Source organism: Triplophysa dalaica, chromosome 24 (assembly GCF_015846415.1).
Source record: "Triplophysa dalaica isolate WHDGS20190420 chromosome 24, ASM1584641v1, whole genome shotgun sequence".
In the NCBI taxonomy this organism is placed as follows: domain Eukaryota; kingdom Metazoa; phylum Chordata; class Actinopteri; order Cypriniformes; family Nemacheilidae; genus Triplophysa; species Triplophysa dalaica.
Window position 1 is genome coordinate 16,338,964 of NC_079565.1, and position 22,578 is coordinate 16,361,541.

General features: G+C 42.0%; 1 protein-coding gene across 1 annotated transcript in view; it reads left to right on the forward strand.

Moving 5' to 3' along the window:
- The first annotated feature begins 5,918 nt into the window (after positions 1 to 5,918).
- ldlrad3 (low density lipoprotein receptor class A domain containing 3) overlaps positions 5,919 to 22,578 on the forward strand; it is a 35,960-nt gene continuing 19,300 nt past the window's right edge. The window contains exon 1 of the mRNA XM_056739401.1: positions 5,919 to 6,355. Coding sequence (XP_056595379.1) covers positions 6,301 to 6,355 — 55 coding nt within the window. The 5' untranslated portion in view covers positions 5,919 to 6,300. The remainder of the gene's footprint in view (positions 6,356 to 22,578) is intronic.

Sequence of the window (22,578 nt, forward strand, 5' to 3'; positions counted from 1 at the left end):
TATAACCCTACCGTCTTCTCCACTGCTCACATAAGATCATCCTTTATCTTCATGATTCTATCACATATGCTTATCAATTTAAAATAATCACAATTATCTGCATATATTCCTTCTTATATCTAAATCACTCAGAACACGAAAAACCCACATAGCTCCATTTAAATCCACCATGAAGAAGAGTCACGTCCAAAACTAAACCAAACAAAACAATAAAAACAACAGCCAAAACTGAAAAGAATACCAATGAAATAAACAATCAATAAATATACAAATGAATTAGGCAAGACACCTTGTCAAAGCCCTTCTTCCTCCCTATACCTTGTAAAAATCACATTTTATACCTCTTTTTAAACTGGATAATACTTATATACATCGCTTGAACACCGGACTTAATCTATTCCACAACATCACACCACATACAGAAATACAAAAACGAAAGCAATTTGTGAATATTCCCAGGGAGTAGGTAGTATCTTGCTTTATACTTTTCTCGTACAGATTGAAAATGAATCAGATCATCAAACTTAAATGAATTTAAATATCAAGAATTTGTGGGAGCTCTAAAATCAGCATTATGAAATAACCTAATTGCTCTTTTTTGTAACAGAAATAGAACTTCTTTTATATGAATTACCCCAAACCTCCACACAGTCATTTAAATTACATTACATTTCCCAGGGGGACATGATCATGTAAGGGATAGTCCATGGTTGCCTTGTAGTGAAGGATTTTAATGCACAACATGGATGCCAAGAACCACCTGACACAAATGATTCTGTCAGTTTAAATCTAGATCAAAGACACATCTCTTCAATCTTGCATACACTACACTTCCATAATATAAATCCTCTGAGGGTTTAGACTGCATTAGTTAGATCAACCGGAGCCAGGAACACTCCCTACAGCAACTGATGTACTTGCTGAATGAAGGAGTGCAGAACAGTCCTCTACTCTCAGCTGTCTCGTCTCATTGTTCAGAGGTTACCACAGCGATCAGGATGCAGTTCAGACCCAGACCTGATGGTGGAGCTGAGAGAGGGAAGCGGCTGCCCAACAAGTCCTCACTTCAACATTTCAACTGCTATTAGAATATTCAAGATAATATTAAACCTATTATCTACCTTTTAAATATATGTATTTTCTTTTTATTGAACCTATTTGTGCAAGCACTGTTGGGCTTGTAGAAATGCTAATGTTTCGCACAAGGGGATTCACAAAACGTACTTAACTGCCATGTGTTTCCCTAAATTCTAATTTAAGTAAAACATTAGGAATGTTATGTATTCCTGGACATTTTTTTCTCAAGATTGATCATAGGAAAAATTTAAGAACCCAAATTCTCAAAACAAAAGCTGTCATAAATATCATCTTAAAATTAAGAGAGCCTCGCCGTTGTCTTAAATCTCAAAAGATAAGGGCCCATATTTATGAAGCTTCTGAGAATTACTCACAAGAACACTGCTAAGAACTGACTAAAAAGTAAAAAAAACCTTAAAGGAGGCATGAATTAAAATCACAATTTTAACCCGAGCTTTTGTTATATAAGAGGGAATCATATTCAAGTGAACCCGAGGTTCTGGAATGAACCTATCTATAGGTTGAACACCACCTCCAGAGAAAAACATCAACAACTTCTTCTCTAGCCCCACCCACTGGTTCACAAGACAATTCTGAAGTAACACAGGTGGCGCAGAACCAGATAGAGCGAGAAAGCAATAAACAAAAATGCTGTTAAAGATAGCTGAACATTGCGCCACCCCTGGTTGTGAAAGAACACAGTCGCTGCATAACCTTCCTTCAGATTCTGATATTAGTAATGCAGGGTTAAAGTTTATTTTTTAAGAGGTTCCAGCTCAAAAACATGGAGGGTTTGTTTGTTTCGTTTCTCTGAGGATTCTTTCGTCAACAAGTCACAGATTGACACTGAGTTTGTGGAATGACTCAAATTAAAAAGCAGTGCTGTGTCGTCAGTATTGGATCTGATTGGCGCAGGAATCTTATGTGAGTAAAACATTTGTGTACTATGCGTCACTATTGTTTTGTTAGAGATCTCTTGATGTGCCCTGGGGCCCGTTCTTTGTACATCGCTTATTACATCCGAGATCAAATGACACATCCGAGATGATATCATCGTGCTAATCATGATCCGGCTAATTGGGTTCTTCGAACACACCTGCCGCTTATGATTAGTATCGCTGGATTGAGTTATCTGAGATAATTGCGCGTTCATGCGCTTGTTTAAAAGGGGATATGTATCGATAGTAGAAACAATGATCAGCAACGCTGCTATTGGCTGCTCACATGGCAAAAGAGCGCGCTCAGCTTTTCAACGCAACAGAGCAAGAATTATAACTGGAAGGGTTTGCTGAGTTTGAAAAAAAAATTTAAAACGCCAGTGAACACTTCAAAGTGTGCAAAAGCCAGGAGAGAGGGCTGACAAAAAGTAGCAGACAAATTAAATGCGTAAGTGTTCCATGTTATGGTTATATCACTTATTATTACAGTATGTATTCTTATTTTAATAATTTAATAATTGCTTAATGTCAGAGCCAGCTCAGGAGAGAACCGACCTATTGTAAAGGGCTCTTCCTTAGACCTAAAGCCAGGGACCAGTAAGAGCAACACCTTAATTACAGGTAATTGAGTTTTAAATCATCTTGCTACACTGTAAATAATTTGTTGCTGCGTTAAATTGTGTCTATAATCCAAATGGCTGGTACAGTCATTTCAACAGATAAATATTTAGTCAATTGCTTTGAATTGTGATGGTGAAAATTGCATAACAAATGTAAAAATATTTTGCAATATGTTATTGATCATATTTTTTCCTAGTGTATTGTAATGCCATTGAGTTCTCCTCTTTTGTGTAGTTTTGCATAATACACCAACACTTTTACCTGTTCCCAAGAAAGTGGTGTCTGAAATATGTGCAGTAAGTGGACAATTATAACTTTACAACAAAAGGAAAGAAAGTCTAACACTTTGTAATACCCATTTTTCTTTTGCACAGGACAGTGAAGAAACCCTCTCAGATGACTGTCCTTTGGAGGAAGTACTTGTAAGTGCACAAATAACTTTATTTAATTTATAGGTGTGTCGATATTATTTCTGACTGCAATATGAGTTGCAGGAGGAAACGCCTACAGCACAAAGTGATACAGAGGTGGGCAGTCTACTTTTCCTTTTTCTCTAACATGAGGCTTGTGTTGAGTTTATTTTTTTAATGGCACAGGGGGATATCCGTACCCTATATTAACGGAATCTTCAACAGAAAATTTAGTATTTTGCTCTTAAAAAGCTAAAATTAAGGGGAGAAATTGAACTTGGCACCTTAAAGAAGAAAAAAACTGGCACTAGAGATTGAGTCGCTTCAAAAGGAACTTCATAGTAAGAGCTTAAACACTATTTTTCACAAAGAGCACTATTGCTGCCCTTGGATAACAATCTATCTTATTGCAGGCAAAAGATGACCATCACTGGCTTTTCTTGAGAAACAATAATTGAAATAAAACTCCATGAACTAAGCATGTTGTCTTGTCTTCTATTATTAATTTAATGAAGGTTTATGTGTAAAAAAGAATTCAAAAATGGTTTTCCACAATTCTGTCCTGTGCAGCTCTGCTGGTTGGTCCAAGTGCACTGCCTGGAGGTCATCATCAGGCTGCACCTCCACCACAGGGGTCCTCTCCTTTCTGATGGTGGTAATATTGTGTAGGACGGCACATTCAACAATAATGTCACAGGCCCTGTCAGGTGCAACCCTCAGACCCTTAAGACACTGAAATCTTCCCTTTAGTTGGCCAAAGGTCATTTCAATGTGTGCCCTTGTCCTGGCTAGAGCTGCATTGTAACGGGCTTGTGGTCCAGGGAATGGTGTCATGAAGTACTGCCTGCAGGCATAGCCCCTGTCACCAAGCAGGACCCCATCGTAAGCACCTGAAATGCAGTTTTGTTAGGCTCAGAATAAAATGATGTAATACAGTGAGTTTTAAATCATTTTAACCACGTTCAAATAATGTGCATGAATGTGACTCTCTGAAAATCCTGGAGTCATGCACAGAACCAGGCCATGTGGCTTCCACATTTGTGATGTGGAACATGGAGTCACACACCATCTAAACATTTGAAATCAGTCAACTGCATAGTTTTTGATTACATTACTTTTTTATTTTTTATTTATTGCTAATCTGGAATATTAATAATCGAAATAGTAATTTACACTGTAAAATCCCTTTCGGTTCACAAAATCCCCTTCATTGGGGCGAGGTGGGGCCTTGATGGGGACATGTGTGCAGTCTATGGCACCAATAACTGTGCAGTTGTTAAAGCACGACTGCGACGAGTAAAACATTTAACGTGTGGCTCCAACAAGTTGCTAATGTAGATTACACCCTCCCGAGAAAAACGATATCTCTCAATCAGTAGATTATCGCGCAGCGCTAAATGATCCTGTCGATATTGCAAAACGCGATTAATTCGAAAAGCTCTTCGAATTATTCTGATACCTTCAGCAAGTGATTCCTGACGTAAAAGCAGACAAGACATGTCTGCGAAAGACTTCCCATATCACCTCCGCTTATAAAGCCGCAATCTAATCCTGTTTACATGAAGTAAGCCTGCTCGCGAGCAGGTTCAAGCTTACGGACCTGTTGCTATGACAGCAAGTCCAGGATGAGCGTCCAAGAACCAAACAATCCAAGATCATGCCAAATCGTCAACAATCAAATCCAGCTAACCGAGTTAGCGACGTACGAAGAACGGGCCCCTGATCACTATTCACACAAGATTAGTATTACCTGAGGATCTCTAGTCATTTGTAATACTTGTAGAGGTTGTCTGTGATTTGGTTGGGTCTCAAATGCTGACAGGTATGGTCATATATCATTAAACTATCGGATATACAAACAAACTTTACACAAAGCCTTGCCGTCACATCCGGGAAATGAGTCAGTATATTTGAGTAAAATCATCCCGTGTGAATGCGTCACATGAAATACTGATGTGAGGAGGTCATTTATAAATCACAGGAGGTCTTCAAATAATACTAATGCCCTGCGAAAACTTTGAATGGTGGTTACGTACTGTTAAAGAATGCATGCCATCAATTTTTAATTCCTCCACGCGTTAATTTGACGCAGACCTTCTGCGCTGTGATTGGCTGGATTAATTCCACAGTGTCACACACAACGAGTCCACTTGGTGTTTATATCAAACAGGTTTGAAAATATCATAGCGTCTAGATTAGCTGGAAACAGCTCCAGAACACGTTACACACCTGCTTATACTTAATGAGCTTCTGCGACCGAAACGAGCAGCGATTCGGTCGCGTTCTGGAGGTTTTGTCCACGACAGCAAAATCCAGCCAAAAATCACGTAGTGTTAGCTTGCCATTATACACAGGTAACCAATGTCAAGCGAGTAGCGAGACCTGTTATTGACCTGTCAATTGTTTTCAAAGGAAACACTGCGTTTTTTGAAAACGATAAAAACGGGTATTTTATTACACCTTTCGAATTGTTTTACCCTGTCAGATCTTTCTACCGCAGGGCAAATTTATAATCTAATCTATAAAGAAATCAATAATCTTTGCAATGCAAAATACCCTTTCAGATAGTCATCCCATTTTAAATTAAACACATAAAATACATTTACACCGCAAATACCCTGTCAGATTATCCTACCATAATAAAAGAAAAATGGAGGATTCATTTACAGCGCAATACCCTATCAAATTGTACTAACATCATTATATAAATGTGTAAAATGATTTAACAACGAAAACACACTATCACATTAGCGCAAAAAAATGACGTAACATTGACGTGCGCATGCCCGCTAGGAAACAATTTCAGGACAGCGGCGCTCAGCCAAGCTCGAAAAAGTAAAACGCGAGTTTTTGTTTAACTATTAGCGCTGTTGTCAACTTTTTCTTGTCAAAGAAACATATGTGAACACAGCCTTAGCACTTTCGCATGAAAGGAGAAACGTTGAAATCGCTTCTGTAACGCAAGTGTGCCCTCGTTGGTAATGAAATCACATCTTTAAATCTGATTTCTCCGATACACGTTTAAAGTTGGTAGTCAACCGCCTATCAAATCAAAACAAGAAGTGAAAGTCTCCGCCTCTCTGTGTGTGAATCCGACACCAGCATGTCTTCACCTCCTCCCCTTTCTGTCCTCGGACTCGCACGGCTGTCCCAACAACAAGAGCCCAGACCTCTCATCACAGCGACACCATAAACACGACACATTAAAGCGTTTAGAGGAGCAGCTAGGCCGACGGGCTGTCCGGACGGCCAGGATGTGGGTTTGGTACTTTCTGTTCAGTTCGGGACCAGGAGGCTCCAGCTCGGTCGGTGAGTCGCTGTCGTCTTTAACAGAGCTGTAGTACATTTGCCTCAGAAAGTCCACGCGCATCGTTACTGTTGCCTTCACATATAACTAATGCATCAAGTCATTGTGTTGTGTAGATTATTTAAGTAATGTGTGTTAGACAGCTAGATTGTCAAATGTCACTTGCATTATGTAGGTTTTACTAGTAGCTAACAATAGTTTAATCATAATATTTGCGGTAAAACACATTAACCACGAAACATAATTGTCTCACTACAGTAACCATTGACAGTTTTTGTAGTAAGAATGTGGATATGTAAATTGCAATCAATCCTACATGAACATATACTGTGAGATACCTTAGTATTTACTATAGTAACTGTAGGAAATCCCTGATAGCATACACACATCTAGCAGACATATTGTTCGCTCATCTGCAATATCTACATCTCCTCTGCTTTAAATGCCATAAAGACATCTAGAAGATGTTTGTAAGATGTTTATGATATAGTATGTTGGTTAAATTGCTCTTTCTTAGACGTTTAGCAAATGTTTTTCTCCTGCACCCATGTAGCAAATGACTCTATGACTACATTTACATGCGCATCAATAATGTGATTATTTCCAATACTCAGAGTATACAGACTTCATCGCAGTTACATGTTTACATGACAGGAGAACACCTCTTTGTTTTATTAGTCTGATTATTGGCTATAATAGAAGTGCAGAAGTCATGTGTAAGACAGTAGAAGGCAAAATAACAGAATGAGTTTAAAACCACAGAAAAGTGTCAAAGACAACTCGGTTCGCTGTCTTTAATGGCCACCGAATGCAGTCTTGTGAGACAGCTGGATTTGGGTTATGTTGTGGAAGGGTTTTATCTGAGAAAATCACGAAAAATACCTCTCAGTTAAGTTAAAACCAAATTTTGAATGAAGATAACGTTCAATGCTTTGGTGATTGATATGGCTTCATTTCAAAGATAATGCTCGTCTTCTTGATGCAGAAATGTAAATTATGCAAGGAATAAGACTGTTTCCACGTAATTGAGTTGGAGAGATCGAAGCTTTTTTAGGTGTCAAGTACAGCCAAATATAATAAACCAATTTTTTTTGTTGTTTGTGCATTTTACACCAAACACATATTTCTATTCTATTCTGCTGAACTACTTTTATATCATTTTTCTATCTAAACACGCTCTAGACGTACATGTTTATTTATGCCTGACTCTCACGCCATTTGCAGCATCTCTCACACAAGTGCCATAATGCACTGTTATGTAATTTTATACCCTGTTGAAGTTGAAATAATTAAAATATTTCACTCACATGTCACTTCCACAGCAGTTGACTAATCAGAGATTCGAGACCCTGAAGGCGGGAAAAGTGTCGAAAGCTTTTCTTTACAATAGCAACTTGGCATTTGGCAATTTCTTTATTGCTTTATTAAACTATTCCTGAGCGCTGTGTAAGACGCAAAGATGCGTTCTGTGCCAACCACTCCTGACTCCTGTTTATTTGGGCATAGGTGCAACACTGCTCTCGTAAAATATGTGATGCCAGGGGGCCTTTGAAACAGCCGTGCACAGGGGACATTAAAGTCATAATCCGTCCCTGTCTCGGGTACAGTAGGTGTCTATTACTGGCTATCCTTTTAATATATTTGATTGTTGAGGGTTAGGATCAAATGCAAAACACCGCTATGTGAATGTATTTTATGGTTATTTGGCACCTTGTTGAATATAGAAATTTGATGAAAAATGTCTCCCAACTGTGGTGTCTGTCATTGCGTTCGCGCTGTTTCTGTATGAAGCAGTAGAGACTGCTGACGGCAACATATTTTGACGGTTAAACTTCCGTCTTTTGTTATGAATTTGGGCTTGAGGTGTGTGACAGAAGCACATGCGATCAGAGCATCATAAATGCCATTAATGTGTAAACATGCTTACATATTGTGATTAAAACCAGCGTACTTCGATTATGCTTACTGCCAAGGGCGTAGATTTGGTTTGAACATTGGGGGGGTTGAACGTCCCAGATAGCACACAAACATCACGGAGACGTCTATTTGATGTGTGTGATTACATCTGGAAGACGTATTTTTTAGAGTGTTTGCTCATCTACAATACGTCTATAGGACGTTTCCTGTTAGAAGATGTCTTTAAGATGTAATGATTTAGAATGTATGTTAAACTGACATAAATTCTAACATTATATTATATTAGATTATAAAAAGAAAGAAATTAAGTATTGAAAGCGCCAGTAGGCGGCAGCGATTCACTGTTTTAATGAGTGAGCTACTTCAATTATTCATTCATCCAATTCGTTCAAAAGTCAGATTATTTTAGGAAGAAAACAAACATCTTTTTGTCATTGATAATTACAGACACTATTGAAAAATGAACTAGCAAAACAGATGGCTGCTTTGGTAACTTGTTATACTGATAGTTATAGCTAAATACATTGCAATGGATTAGCTAGCTAACATATGGTGTGTACTTTGCTATTATTACACAATATTCTCATACCTCACTTCAGTACATGCTTTATTTTTTTTGGCATCCCTCTCTGACCAGCAGTTAAATATAGTCCGCTGTGCAGCGCTTCTCTTCATTTTTGGCGTACGTTAAGTAACCCGTGTGCTCTCCCATTCAAACACCACTCGCGTTGTTTTGGTGAAAGTGCGACTCATTGGTTGGGCGTTACCAATCGGTTCAATGGAGGGGGAGTATTTTTTATCTAATTTATTATGACAAACTCATATTTGATTAGGAACAAAATTATTGTCACAAAATAAAGTAATTCTACATACTTTTCATTTGATCTACTGTGATTTTCATGTTGAAATATTGGAGGGGTTGTAACTGATGGATTTGAATATTGGGGTGGTTACCTCCCCCCCATCCCCCCCATAAACTACGCCCCTGCTTACTGCCATTATGAGCTTAGTCACATTATTTTTTACATTATATTTAGTATATATACTTCCATATAAAGCCGTCGGATAAGTCTTGACCAGAAAAAAAGAATAAAAAAATCAGTCTGAAGTTTCCAAACAGAATAAAAACAACCTCTATATTATATAAAATCGAATAAATAAAAAAGAAAATGGATAGCAAAAAGAAACACTACAAAGAGAAATTAAGCTAATTTACCGATCTTTTTATATCACGCGTCAGAAACAGCAGCTTGTCCACGTTGTTGGGAAGAAGTGAGCTTGTTGGGTTATTCACTTATTGTAGACATACTTTCTGCCAGATCCGAATATGCATCTTCTCGTTTGTCAGTGTCAAGGAATGACAAGCTCTCGCAGCTTGTGAATAAAAGCTGATCGTAGGGCTGTCACGATAAACCTCCGATAAATATCACGTGATTAATCCACAGCTTCTGAGTGAAGTGCGGGAAAATGCTGCTGCATCCGAAAGCCAGAGGGTACTCTCGTGCGGAAACTCCAAATACGCACTGCAGAAGAAGACTACAACACATAATTGAGCAGTATTTCCTACTGATCCCAGAGCCGTGCTTTACAGACAAGCTACGCATTAAAAAAATATTGACATTGTATATCGCAGCCAGCTCGATTTCAATAGGATTTAGGGGTATTGCAATAAATTATCGTGCAGCCCTAGCTGGTCGCGAGATTTCCCGTCAATTCCCAGTTCTTGTCAATTTCTACTGTGAGTCGTATCTTCAGTGCTTACGTGGTCAGGCTGTCCTCATCGTGCAGCACAAAATGGAGTCTCTTCATATTCATTAACATACTGTAGGCACTGTTCACGTTGTTTCTTTTGATGTCATACTCTGACCAAGCTGCGCAGCGCCGTGAAATTTTAACATGCATACTGACTGTGTGACGTCACGTGAGTTTTTTTTTTTTTAGTTTTCGCGACAAAGAAACGTAATAAAAACGTATTTGAACAAGCCTCCTTCTCATCGAATAACGTTAAGTCGACTATTTGGGGGCAGCCCTAACTTATACCCACAGCTATTGGCTAATAAGGGTTTCTCTGCGTGAATTAATTATAGAACTATGTAAACCAAGGTATCAAAAGTTAAAAGCCCTTTATGATATGTGAACAGGCTATTTGCAATTGAGGTATTGTTTTGAGTATCACGACCAGATAAATAGCTTAAGAATTTCAAAGTTAGCTTAACACTAAAACACTGGTGGTGGCTGTAGCTGACTTAAGCCTACATTAAGTAAACAGGTAAATAGTGTAATGTATTGGCACTGCACTGTTTATGTGTATATAACTAGCACAAATGTAACGATAAACATAATGTTTAGGCTAAATCGGGAACCGATCTCTCTTATCTGATTAACCCATCTAGCGCCAACATTCATGTTTACTCATACATACTCCACTTTCAAAATGATTTCTGCAAACAAAATCCCGATGCCTAGTCTTAAAACTAACCTTAAATGCCTAATTTTATTATTCTTCTGTTATTTGAAACACTTTCGTCCTTGCTTAATTTGAAAGCTGCGCGTGGCACCAGACTCTTTTTCAGCAAGTGGTGAAATGAGATGTCAATCATCATTAAACTGCCCAATAAAATTTGAGGTGGCACTCGGGGTGGCCAATCAGATGTCTGAGGGGTCCAGTACACCACTCTGGCTCCGCCTCTGTGTACGAGTCCTAAAATTAGCACTGACACAGTCCTTATTTTTAAAAAAATTCTTCATAAATCTGCAAGTTAGAAGTTACATTTGGCCTTAATGGTGCCGTTCTACTTGATGCCAATTTTCAACCTTTAGTTAGTGTATAATGTTGCTGTTAGAACATAAATAATACCTGCAAAATGATAAAGCTCAAAGTTAGGTTCCAAGCGAGATATTGTCTTTAACAGAATTTGCTTTTCAGGGACTGCATAGAACGGCTGGGTACATGATGTCACTATTCCGAGTGCTTTTAATAACCTCTGCCCAAAAGTAAAACGCCAAATAATGGGCGGGGCCTTCCTTGGAGAAGAGGAAGAGTCACTGGAGTAGTGTTCGGTAGAGCTGCACGATTAATTGTTAAAAGATCGAGATCATAATTCGAACACCAGACGATCTCATTAATGAAAATCAACGATTCTTGTGTGTCTATTAACTTACTCCATTAACTTACTGTTCTACTTGTCATTTTCCCTTTTTCAAAAAAAAATAATCGATAGTCAATATCGATGTATACAGAACAATATGAAACATCATATTGTTGATATATTTATTAGCCATATCGCCCAGCCCTATATCAGAGATTGTAAACATTTGACTGAGCTATTCTGATCATATTCTGTGTACTATGGGGCTTTTTATTTACCCCGATTATAAAGAAGTATTCATAGGAATGTTTGTAACAAAGACGTGTTAGTAGATCAGAAATCACATTAACTTAGAGATGAGTATTGGAGTAGATCAGAAATCACATTAACTTAGAGATGAGTATTGGAACGATAAGATTGTTTGAATGATATAATCAATACATTTATGCATGATTCTTGATTTTATGAACTATTTTAATCATTTTCAGTAATACAAAATCCAGGGATGGTGTGAAGGCCAGACCCAAATAAATTATAGCACAGCTCATTTTTGAAAAGCCAGATGGCACAACTTATTTTTTAAAAAATTAAGTCAAGGTTGAGATTCCACTATTAGACATGAAACCTTGTTGCCTAAAGATAATGGTGGCAGACAAGGACAGTTAGGATGATAAAAAATAAAGTTGATAACGGGTAATTACCTGATTGGTTCACCTTTGAAAAGTTTCACTATAAGTACTACGCGCTAAACTAATTTCACTTTAGTCACAGTCCTACAGCTGGTCATAAGAATTCAGCGACACACATTCTAAGATAACCAACGCTCAAATAACAGCTTCATGACTTTAACATCAGCTGTGAAAGGTTTTCTGTGTAATACACTGATATTGTGTGTGTGTGTGTGTGCGCTTACCTCTAAAACACTTATATGAAACATCCTCTGAAGTCCTGCTTGCAAATGTCTCCTGGTCAATCTGCTTGTTTTATTATTCAGCTCGGGTCCAATATAAAAACTAGACTAAAGCTTCTGTAATTAGTGTTAATTAATATAACCAGTCTGACGCCATTCAGTCCGGTGTCATTTCCCATCGCCAAAGTAGAAGAAAAAATGTGATCTCTAACAAAGATTGACGTGTGCACATGCACTAGCAGACCACAGTTACACTTGGATCTGCATGTTTTTAACTGATGAAGTGAAGTTGACGCCATTGTTACTGTTTATTGCTCAAAGCCAAAGTTTATGAATACACGTGCACTGAGAGGGGCACCGACCAGTCACAACAGCCTGAGAAGCGGAAGCTCGCTGATATGGTATGGGTGGGATATCGTCAGACATACGCCCTTAGCGGGCACAACAGACCTGGTCAGCTTTACCAATCATTCAGAATGTTTTGGAAGGATGGACTTTATAGAAACTGGTAAAAATCTGCTCGTTTTGTGAGAAGAGGGACAGCAGTGAACAAAAGACTTAGAAATACGTCAAATATAATGCGTTTTGAAGAAACTAGAAACATGAACATCCATTGGTAAACACCCAAAAAACATAATCAAAGCTTTGAAAACAGCCAAAGAATGGCACCTTTAAGATACCAAAAAAGCTTAAAGGGATAGTTCTCCTAAAAATACAAATTATGTCATCATTTATTCACCCTCTTGTCATTTCAAACCTGTATGAGATTCTTCTGCAGAACACAAAATATATTTTAAAAATATTGTTAGCTGGACTCCATTCACTTCAATTGGTTTTGTGTCCATGCAATAGAAGGGGATTGAGTCCCAGTGCTGTTAGTTACCAACTTTCTTCAAAATATCTTCTTTTGTGTTCTAGGGAAGAAAGAAAGTCATACAGGATTGAAATGATAGGAGGCTGAGTAAATGATGAAAGAATTTCATTTTTGGGTGAACAGTCCCTTTAAATGTGAATGTGCAACAAGCTTATGTCTCCCTTCTCTTATTTTGGAACTTCATTACTGCCTCAGAATTCATGGTCTGGCCCAACTGTCCAACAATTGCCTTCTTATGCGCGTCAGCAAAAGAACATGGGATAGAAAATAGAACTATGTGGATTAATCCATAGTTAAAGTGGTACTGGTTAATTGACTTTGCAACTACAGTGCAGACAATTATTCCCTGCAATAGAACTTTTAGAAAGTAATAATTCATTACAGGCCTGGGCTCACATCACAGTTACACTGCACTAGGGATGGGCATTTATCGCAAAAATAATATTCGAAGATCGATGAGAACTATTCTAAAATGATTCGAAATTCGCACCCCTCCCCCACATGGACGCATTTACAGTATTACATACAGATAAACAGCGAAAGAGAGAGAGAACATTTAAGCTTTAAATCCGTGACGACACACTGCTTTATGTATTATGGAATAGGCAATCTTACATCAAGCTATACATTAAGATAACGCGCTGAAACATGAATATATTAACAACTGAATGACTTCACTTATTAACAGTAGGTCGATCAGAATCAACCGCTCATAATGCTAGAACATTTCCTTGTAAAATATGAGCATGCACATTTATACCAACTAAAAACAGTGTGATTGATCAATGAAAATATAATAAAGCCATAAAGATTTTAGACCAGACTTAACACGCGTTAAAACATACTAACCGAATGACTGCATTTATAAACAGTCTGGAATGATTTCATGAATTAACAGCTCAAAATGCCTCAGTTTCTATTGTCATGAAAAAGTTTCTCCAGTCGGTTGGTGATCGTTTTTCTAGACAAACAGTAAACTCGGGCTGTACAAACTCCATAAGATTGTTAAAACCCTCTCCTTTGACAAAGCCGATCGGAAGCAGATCATATTAGTGATCATCTTAGTAATAAAAGCCGTTATTTGCTCCGCCCGTTTGGCATCCAAATTGGTTGTTCTGACCATAAACTAGCAACTGATTGCTGACCTGTGGATGGACCTGCTGGGTGCTTCGCCCTCAGATGACTGTGCATCGTAGTTGTTGATCCATGATAAACCAGCTTTGCATTGCAGAGTTTGCACTGCACTTTATTCTCATTCATTTTATTAAAGGACCCCACACAGAACACATTTTTGACACCGTTTTTGACATTTTTGACACAGAGAAAATGTTTTCCTCTATTGTCTCTTGACTGACAGCCTTTAGGTTTAAGGTGGGTCGTTATTGGCAGCGCCACCCTTTGGTTACATGAACACGTTACACGTGTAAAAACACTGCGATTTTTTTTTTAAGATCGCACACACTATTTGAAATTCTAATATAAAAAACTAATTGAATATTCGAAATTCGTGACCCATCCCTACACTGCACACTACAATACATGTTATATTTAAAGACATTTGTCAGGTTTTTGTCCTTAAATGCTTTTGCGAGTAGGACTATGTAGGTGATAATATGACCATCGGACCATCCCAGCTCAGACCACTACATCCCCAACCAAGAGCAAAGACGGACTATTTGTCTTATTAATGCTGAAGTTACAATATTTGGTATTAAATGTTAAACTTAAATCACATGTCAGCAGTTTGAGTGCAGCTATGACACGTCAGAGGGGATCTGGCCCTCCCGGTTGAGCCTGGTTTCTCCCGAGGTTTTTTTCTCCATTAATCAATCATTGAAGTTTGGGTTCCTCGCCACAGCAGGGCAGTGTTGGCCTGCTCACCGGGAGACTGCATTCATTCATTTATTTATTTATTTATTTAGAAATTAGATATTATTTATTAGAATGAACTTACTCGTTGTATAAATACCATGCACTGTGCTGTGTTTTAACTTTTCTGTTTTTCCTGTTTGCCCTTGTAAAGCTGCTTTGAAACAATACACATTGTGAAAAGCGCTATATAAATAAACTTGAATTGATATGGAACTTCATTAAACATCTTGAAGGAACACATCTGTACAATGTAGAGTAAGCAGAGTAATTGATTTGGTTCTGCCACCAGTAATTCCTTTATAACAAACTGAAATAACAGAGTCACTACAATGTCATTTATAGAATGGACATTTTTACATTAATGTTTAAAGGTAGGCTACATAAATGTTTACAAGAGACAAAAATTAAAGCAGCTACATACCAATGTTGTTAGATCGGCAAGCAACAATGGACAAACTCCATGAACAATATCAAGGGTTTTATTTAAAAACAGTCAAAAAAGTAGCAAATATTCTCTGTTTTTACAATGAAATATATTGCAGTTCCCTTTCTGTCGGTCTCTCGACGTTGTGTCGAGAACGACAGATGGGGGTTCGCCCTTGAGAACCAATCAACTCTGACTACTATAGAAAAGGCCAATGAAATTTGGAGAATGAAATTTGCATGCCGGGCTCCGCCCCTGGATATCCGGTGTAAAAGGAAGCCGGCGTGCAGCATTCATTTACCTTTTGTTCTTCAGAGCCTTCGCTCATGACTACGAACAGAACGAATTCAATGAATTCTTCTTCTTCTACATTGCCAAATCTACGACGTGTAGCAGCGGATCGTCCCTACCTGCAGCGACCTTCCCCTGGGCGTCTCGGCAGTTCCGAGGTGTGTGAGATTTTATCTAAAAGTCCTGCGGGCAGATTGTCATTCAGAAATTGCGGTCACGGGTGGCTGTCTTCCTACGGGAACCAGCCACCATTTCGTCTGCTACCCGGGCTGTGACATCTGTGGCTACGGCCCCGATGACCACCCACGTTAGCAGCGTTCATGATATGGGGAACTCTGCAAACGTAAACCCGCCAGCTAAGTGCTCACGGGCCGATCGCACCCCGATTCACTTTTCTGAACGTTCCCCAACCGGTGGTGGCATACCGTCCGGATTCTCACGCACACACATCGAGAACATCATGTCCCGCTGTTCTCTTGGGTGCGGCAGGGGATTGAAACGATCGCTGCATTAGGTGTGTGGGCGTCCAGCACACAGAAGCAGCGTTCGTTGACACATCTGCGCGCACTGCGGGCAGATTGTCATTAAGAGGTTGCGGTCACGGGTGGCTATCTTCCTACGGGAACCAGCCACCATTTCGTCTGCTACTTGGGCTCTGACATCTGTGGCTACGGCCCCGATGACCACCCACGTTAGCAGCGTTCATGATATGGGGAACTCTGCAAACGTAAACCCGCCAGCTAAGTGCTCACGGGCCGATCGCACCCCGATTCACTTTTCTGAACGTTCCCCAACCGGCGGTGGCATACCGTCCGGATTCGGGAACGATGTGTGACGTAGATGAGATGTCACTCGCAGCATCGGAGGGAGACTGACATCCGACTCTGACGAATCCGAACTCCACCCCCAGTGGTCGAGTTAGGAGGAAGCAGAAATGATGTCATTAATGCTAACCCGGGTTTCCGGAGGTGCATGAGGAGCTGTGTAAAACTTGAAGCACTCCACTCACGGACCTCTCCAGTAAAAACCAGCTCCACCTCCCTTACTTCCCTCGATGGTGGGGCAGCCAAGGGCACCACAGGCGGCACCCCGGAAGCAGAGGTCGAGGGGGAAAACCTCCACCCCGTCAGCAAACTTCTCACGAGAAGGGACTCTGACGGGAAGACTCCAGGGAGAACAACATCGGGCCCGAACCTTCACAGCCACGGCTCTGATCGGTCGGTACGAGATGACTCCTGCCTCGTCGGCAAGGCCGGGCCCTTTTCAGATGATGAAGCAGACTGCCCCCTTGGTCACCCTGAACAGTCCGAGAGCTGCCCATACTGTCTCGCTGGCTAATGCGGGCGGTCCGTCTTGGTTACTCGATCCAGTTCGCCAGAGACTCTCCCAAGTTTCAGGGCATCATCTCTCCCTCTGTCAGAGGCAGGGACGCCTCCGTACTTCGGGTAGAGGTCACCCCCCTTCTGGCGAAACAGGCATTGAGTTCGTCCCTCAAACCAAGATGTTCAGTGGGTCACGACCCGCACTTCATCATTCCCAAGAAAGACGGCGGGTTGCGCCCCACCGGTCTGCGTACCCTGAACAAGCACCTTCACAAGCTGCCATTCAGATGTTCACGCAGAAGCGCATCATGACATCTATCAGGTGTCAGGATTGGTTTGTGGCAATCGACCTGAAGGACGCTTACTCTAATGTGTCGATCCTCTCGACACCGCCGTTCCACGGTTCGCGTTCGCGGGGTGGGCATATCAGTACAGAGTCCTCCCTTTCGGTCTGTCCCTGAACTATCTCGACGACTGGCTTATCCTGGCACACTCGTGGGATCTGTTGTGTACACAAAGGGACCTGGTGCTCCGGCATCTAGATCGATTGGGATTTCAGGTCAACCGAGAACAGAGCAAACTCTCCCCAGTGCAGAGCATCGTCTTTCTCGGTATGGAACTAAACTCTGTCGGCGCAGCTGTCCGCAGCACGCGCCCAGTCAGTGTTGGAACTGGAGGCTCCTGGGACACATAGCATCCTCCGCGAGGGTAATACCCCTCGGGTTAATGCACATGAGACCGCTTCAACACTGGCTACAGAGTTGAGTTCCGAGGACAGCGTGGCACACCGACAGCAGGCGCATGGTGATGTCGCCCTGCTGTCGACGCATCCCTAACCCCTTGGTCTTCCATGACCTTCCTCCGGGCGGGGTTCCCCTCGGGCAGATTTCGAGGCACGTTGTGGTGATGACGGACGCCTCGCTGCAGGGGTGGGGTGCAGTGTGCAACGGGCACGCAGTAGCGGGGCACTGGCATGCAATTGCCTAGAGTTGTGGGCTGTGCGGCTTGCGCTGAGAAGGCTCCGGCCTCTAGTGCAGGGCCGGCACGTGTTGGTCCTCCGGGACAGCATGACAGCCGTACCGTACATTGCCAGGGTGGCGTACGCTCACGGCAGCTAACACAACTTGCCCAACGCCTCCTCCTGTGGAGTTAGCAGGTGATCCGCTCCCTGCGGGCCACACACATCCCAGGCAAACTGAACCAGACAGCTGTCGCGCTCTCTTGTCAGTATACGCCTTGCGGAGAGTGGCGACTCCATCCCCGGTCCAGCTCATTTGGGTGCTGTTCGGACAGGCACAGATAGACCTCTTTGCCTCCCGCGACACCACCCATTGTCTGCTTTGGTACTCCCTGACCGAGGCCCCCCTCGGCACGGATGCCCTGGTGCTCAGCTGATGGGCGGAAGCACACTTTCACCCCCAGGAGCCTCCTTGCACAGACACTGTGCAAGGTCAGGGAAGAGGAGCACCAAGTGTTATTGGTTACACCGCACTGTTTTAACCACACTTGGCTTCAGAGTTGATGCTCTGGACAGCGACTCACCTTGAACCATTCTCCTGACAGAGGACCTGCTCTCACAGGGGAAGGACACGTTCTAGCATCCCAGGTCAGACCTCTGGAACTCCCATGTCTGGTCTCTAGACGGGATGAGAAGATCCTGAGATGGCTACTCCCCCTATACGGCTGAGACCATCACCCAGGCTAGGGCCCCATCTACTAGGCGGTTACACGCCTCTAGACAGTGCCTCTTCTCGTCCTGGTGTCTTTCTCAACGAGAAGGACCCACTGAGGTGCTTGACCAGGATTGTGTTCCCCTTCTCACGAAACTGGAGACTAACATCTCCCCTCCACACTGAAAGTGTATGTAGTCGCTTTTGCCACTCATCACGAATCAGTTGATGGAAAGTTTCTAGGGCAACACGACCTGGTCACCAGGTTCCTAACGGGCGCTAGAGGGCGGAATCCGCCTCATCTCCGCTCCATACCCTCTTGAGAGCCCCTCGGAGGTTCCGATCTTCCTCACCGGAGTAAGACGTCCCTCCTTTTTGCGCTCGCTTCCGTCAAGAGGGTAGGGGACCTCCAAGCATTCTCTGTGTCCCCGGATTGCCTTAAATTCAGCCCTGGCAAACTCTCACGTTATCTTGAGACCCAGGCCCGGATGCGTGCCCAAAGTTCCCACTTCTCCCTTCGGGGACCAAGTGGTGGACTTGCAGGCGCTCCCCACTGGGGAGGAAGACCCAACCCCATCCGTGTTGTGTCCTGGACCGCACGCAGAGCTTCAGTAGCTCTGACCAGCTCCTTTCATGTGTTGGAGGACAGCAGAAGGGGAAGGCTGTCTCCAAGCAGAGGCTGGCGCACTGGTTCGTGGATGCCGTTACGACGGCATTCCGATCTCAGAATCACCCATGCCCATTTGCAGTGAGGGCTCACTCCACGGAGTTTAGCCACCTCCTGGGCACTGGGAGAAGCGCCTCTCTAGCAGATATCTGTAGAGCTGCGGGTTGGGCTACGCCCAAACACCTTCGCAAGGGTTAACAACCTTCGTGTAAACCCGGTGTCAGCCCACGTCCTGCGTGGCGACACGTAGGACTGGCATCCGGGGGGCGTATGCCTGCGAAAGCACCTTCCCACCCTCCAAGAGGTTGGGTCAGTGTGCTATCTACCCTTTTCTTCTTACCCAAACACATGGTTAAGAAAATTGGTACCTCACCAACCTTCCTTCTTACCCAGACACTGGTTAAGAACAGGCATTCCATCCATCACTAAGCAAGCACCCCCCCGTGGGCTGTTCCGTCTGCTATACCCTCATGACAAAGGTTCCCACACATGGTAACCCATGAGCTTCCCCAGGTGGACCTCCACCTAGCGGTTAACTACCCAGTCCGCACGTTCCATGCGTTCTCCTCCAAGGACGAGACCATTTATATATCTCCACCATATTCCTCCCCACGGGTAGGAGGTGGCCTCTGCAGCGCTTATCTGATTAAGAGTTGCGCTCACCCGGTGTAAACCCGAGCCGGACAGCCTCTCGCCAGTAGAGAGCTAAGGCCCCGTCCGTGAAAGGTTACCGGTCAGGGCTGTACCCATCTTTCTCCAAGAAAGCTCTGGGACCCCCCGACCACCACACTGGAAGGTTACAGTTTCATGAAGCTTCGAGCTGACACGCCCAGGCTTGTTACCGTCGCTTCGCTGAGATTGTGACGCGATACAGCGTTGTGCCGTTTTCCATAGACAACCCCATCTGTCGTTCTCGACACAACGTCGAGAGGCCGACAGAAAGGGAACGTCTTGGTTACGTATGTAACCTCAGTTCCCTGATGGAGGGAACGAGACGTTGTGTCCCTTATGCCACAAACACGTATCGTATTCTGCTGCAGTCGTGAGAGGCTCTCAGGCTCTTCAGAACAAGAGGTAAATGAATGCTGCACGCCGGCTTCCTTTTATACCGGATATCCGGGGGCGGAGCCCGGCATGCAAATTTCATTCGCCAAATTTCATTGGCTTTTTCTATAGTAGTCAGAGTTGATTGGTTCTCAAGGGCGAACCCCCATCTGTCGTTCTCGACACAACGTCTCGTTCCCTCCATCAGGGAACTGAGGTTACATACGTAACCAAGACATTTCACTACTATCTTGCAAGAAATGATAGTAAACATCTTAAAACGAGTTAAGTGTAGGCTTGTAATAATTTTAGCTCAGGACTGAAAAAAGCTCATCAGAGCATCAAGCCGCAGATATACTTGACTTTCCGCAAGATATTCTTGACTTTCCAATATGTCAAATAAAAGAAGAGTCTCTGCTTTTAAACAAAAGAAACCCTATTCTTCTATCTTCATTTGTTAGTTATTTATCACTCCATAGATGTGGGTAGATTTCTTCAAAAATGCATCACTTTGATTAAACAGGTGAGATAATTAACATTTTTTGTCAAAGATTCCGCCCAGATTACACTCAGAACAATCACTAAAAACCTATAAAACATATATGTTCTAGGTTCTGGGATTCGGTACTTTTCCCCAAAGGTGTGTAACAGCGCCACCTGCTGTACAACAGAACACACACTGATTGCCGTAATAAATCGTCTTTTGCGGGGAACCGTTTTTTTTTTTAAATGACGTGATAACTCGTCAATGGCCGTGAAAGAGTTAATCGATGTCACGCCACGTTGAATGTTGCGCCATCTTGAGAGGATGGCTGCTAGTACGTTCAATGCAGTGTTTTGTTTTTCTTGTTTGATTCGGAAGTATAACTATGCTAGGTCGGTCTTGTTGTGTTCAAAACTGCAATAGCATTACGCAGAGTCGTTAAGGAAAAGACCAAGGTTGTGTCACTTTCGATTTCATCATATATCAAGCAATACAAGTAATGGTACAAATCAAAACAATAATAGCAGTGGAGTATTATCCTTCCAAGATGATGGCGCAACAAGCAAAATAGGGCGTGACGTCAACTTCACATTTTCTATTACCAGAATGAGCCATAAATGGCAAAAACTTTTTTTTTAATTCCTGCGGTTAGTTTAACTGCAGTGCAGAAATCCAGTCCAGGTGCAGTTTTTTACATCACTTTTTCACAATACGCATTGTTCCAAAGACAGAAGAAAAGACAGAAAAACACAAAAAAGTAAAACACAGCACAGTGCAAGACTAACTTTTATAGAACAAGAAAGATCATTCTAGTAAATAATATCTAATAAAGGCAGTCTCCCGTTGGTTTATTTAGCATACTATGCATTAAATCAAAGCTTGGCTGAAAAGATGTGTATTTAATCTAGATTTAAATTGGGAGAGTGTGTCTGACCCTCGAATAGTATCGGGAAGGCTATTCCAGAGTTTAGGTGCTACGTATGAGAAAGCTCAACCCCCTTTGGTGGATTTAGTTAAGTAAGCAGTGACTGTTTAACTCTTTATAAGTAATTAAAATAATTTTAGAATCTGCCACTGCACTCTGCCAATTTGGAAATCTGGAAGGAAAGAGATATAAAGTTAGGTTATATTCTACAGAATCGAACGCAGCACTACGGTCAAGCAGGACTAGGAGTGAGATGTTTGTGTCATTATTTTGTAAGAAGGAGCACAACTGAGTGGACACTACATTTTCTAGTATTTTAGACAAGTAAGGGAAACTTGAAATCGGTCTATAGTTTACTAGTTCATTGAGGTCTACGTTTGGTTTCTTGATTAGAGGCTTAATGACGGCTATGATTATAGAAATACATAGCATACCTACTTTCCATTGCCATTTTCAGAAAGACATCTCATGAGTTATGTGTCCCAATTTCATCACATTATCCTGAGTGAAAGATGCCTTTTGGTGAGGTGCTGCTGATAATGCCCTTTGTATGGTCCCCATCAATGCGACACATCGTCACTTGTGCACCTCAGCCACATTGGGTGTTTTGGCCCTTTATCACAAGACACCCATAGACAAGGGAGGCCCACCGCAGGTTGATCAGACCTGGGTGTATGTCACATCGTTACAAGGTCATCTGGCAGAAGCAGTGGGCAGCTATCAATGCAGCTCAAAG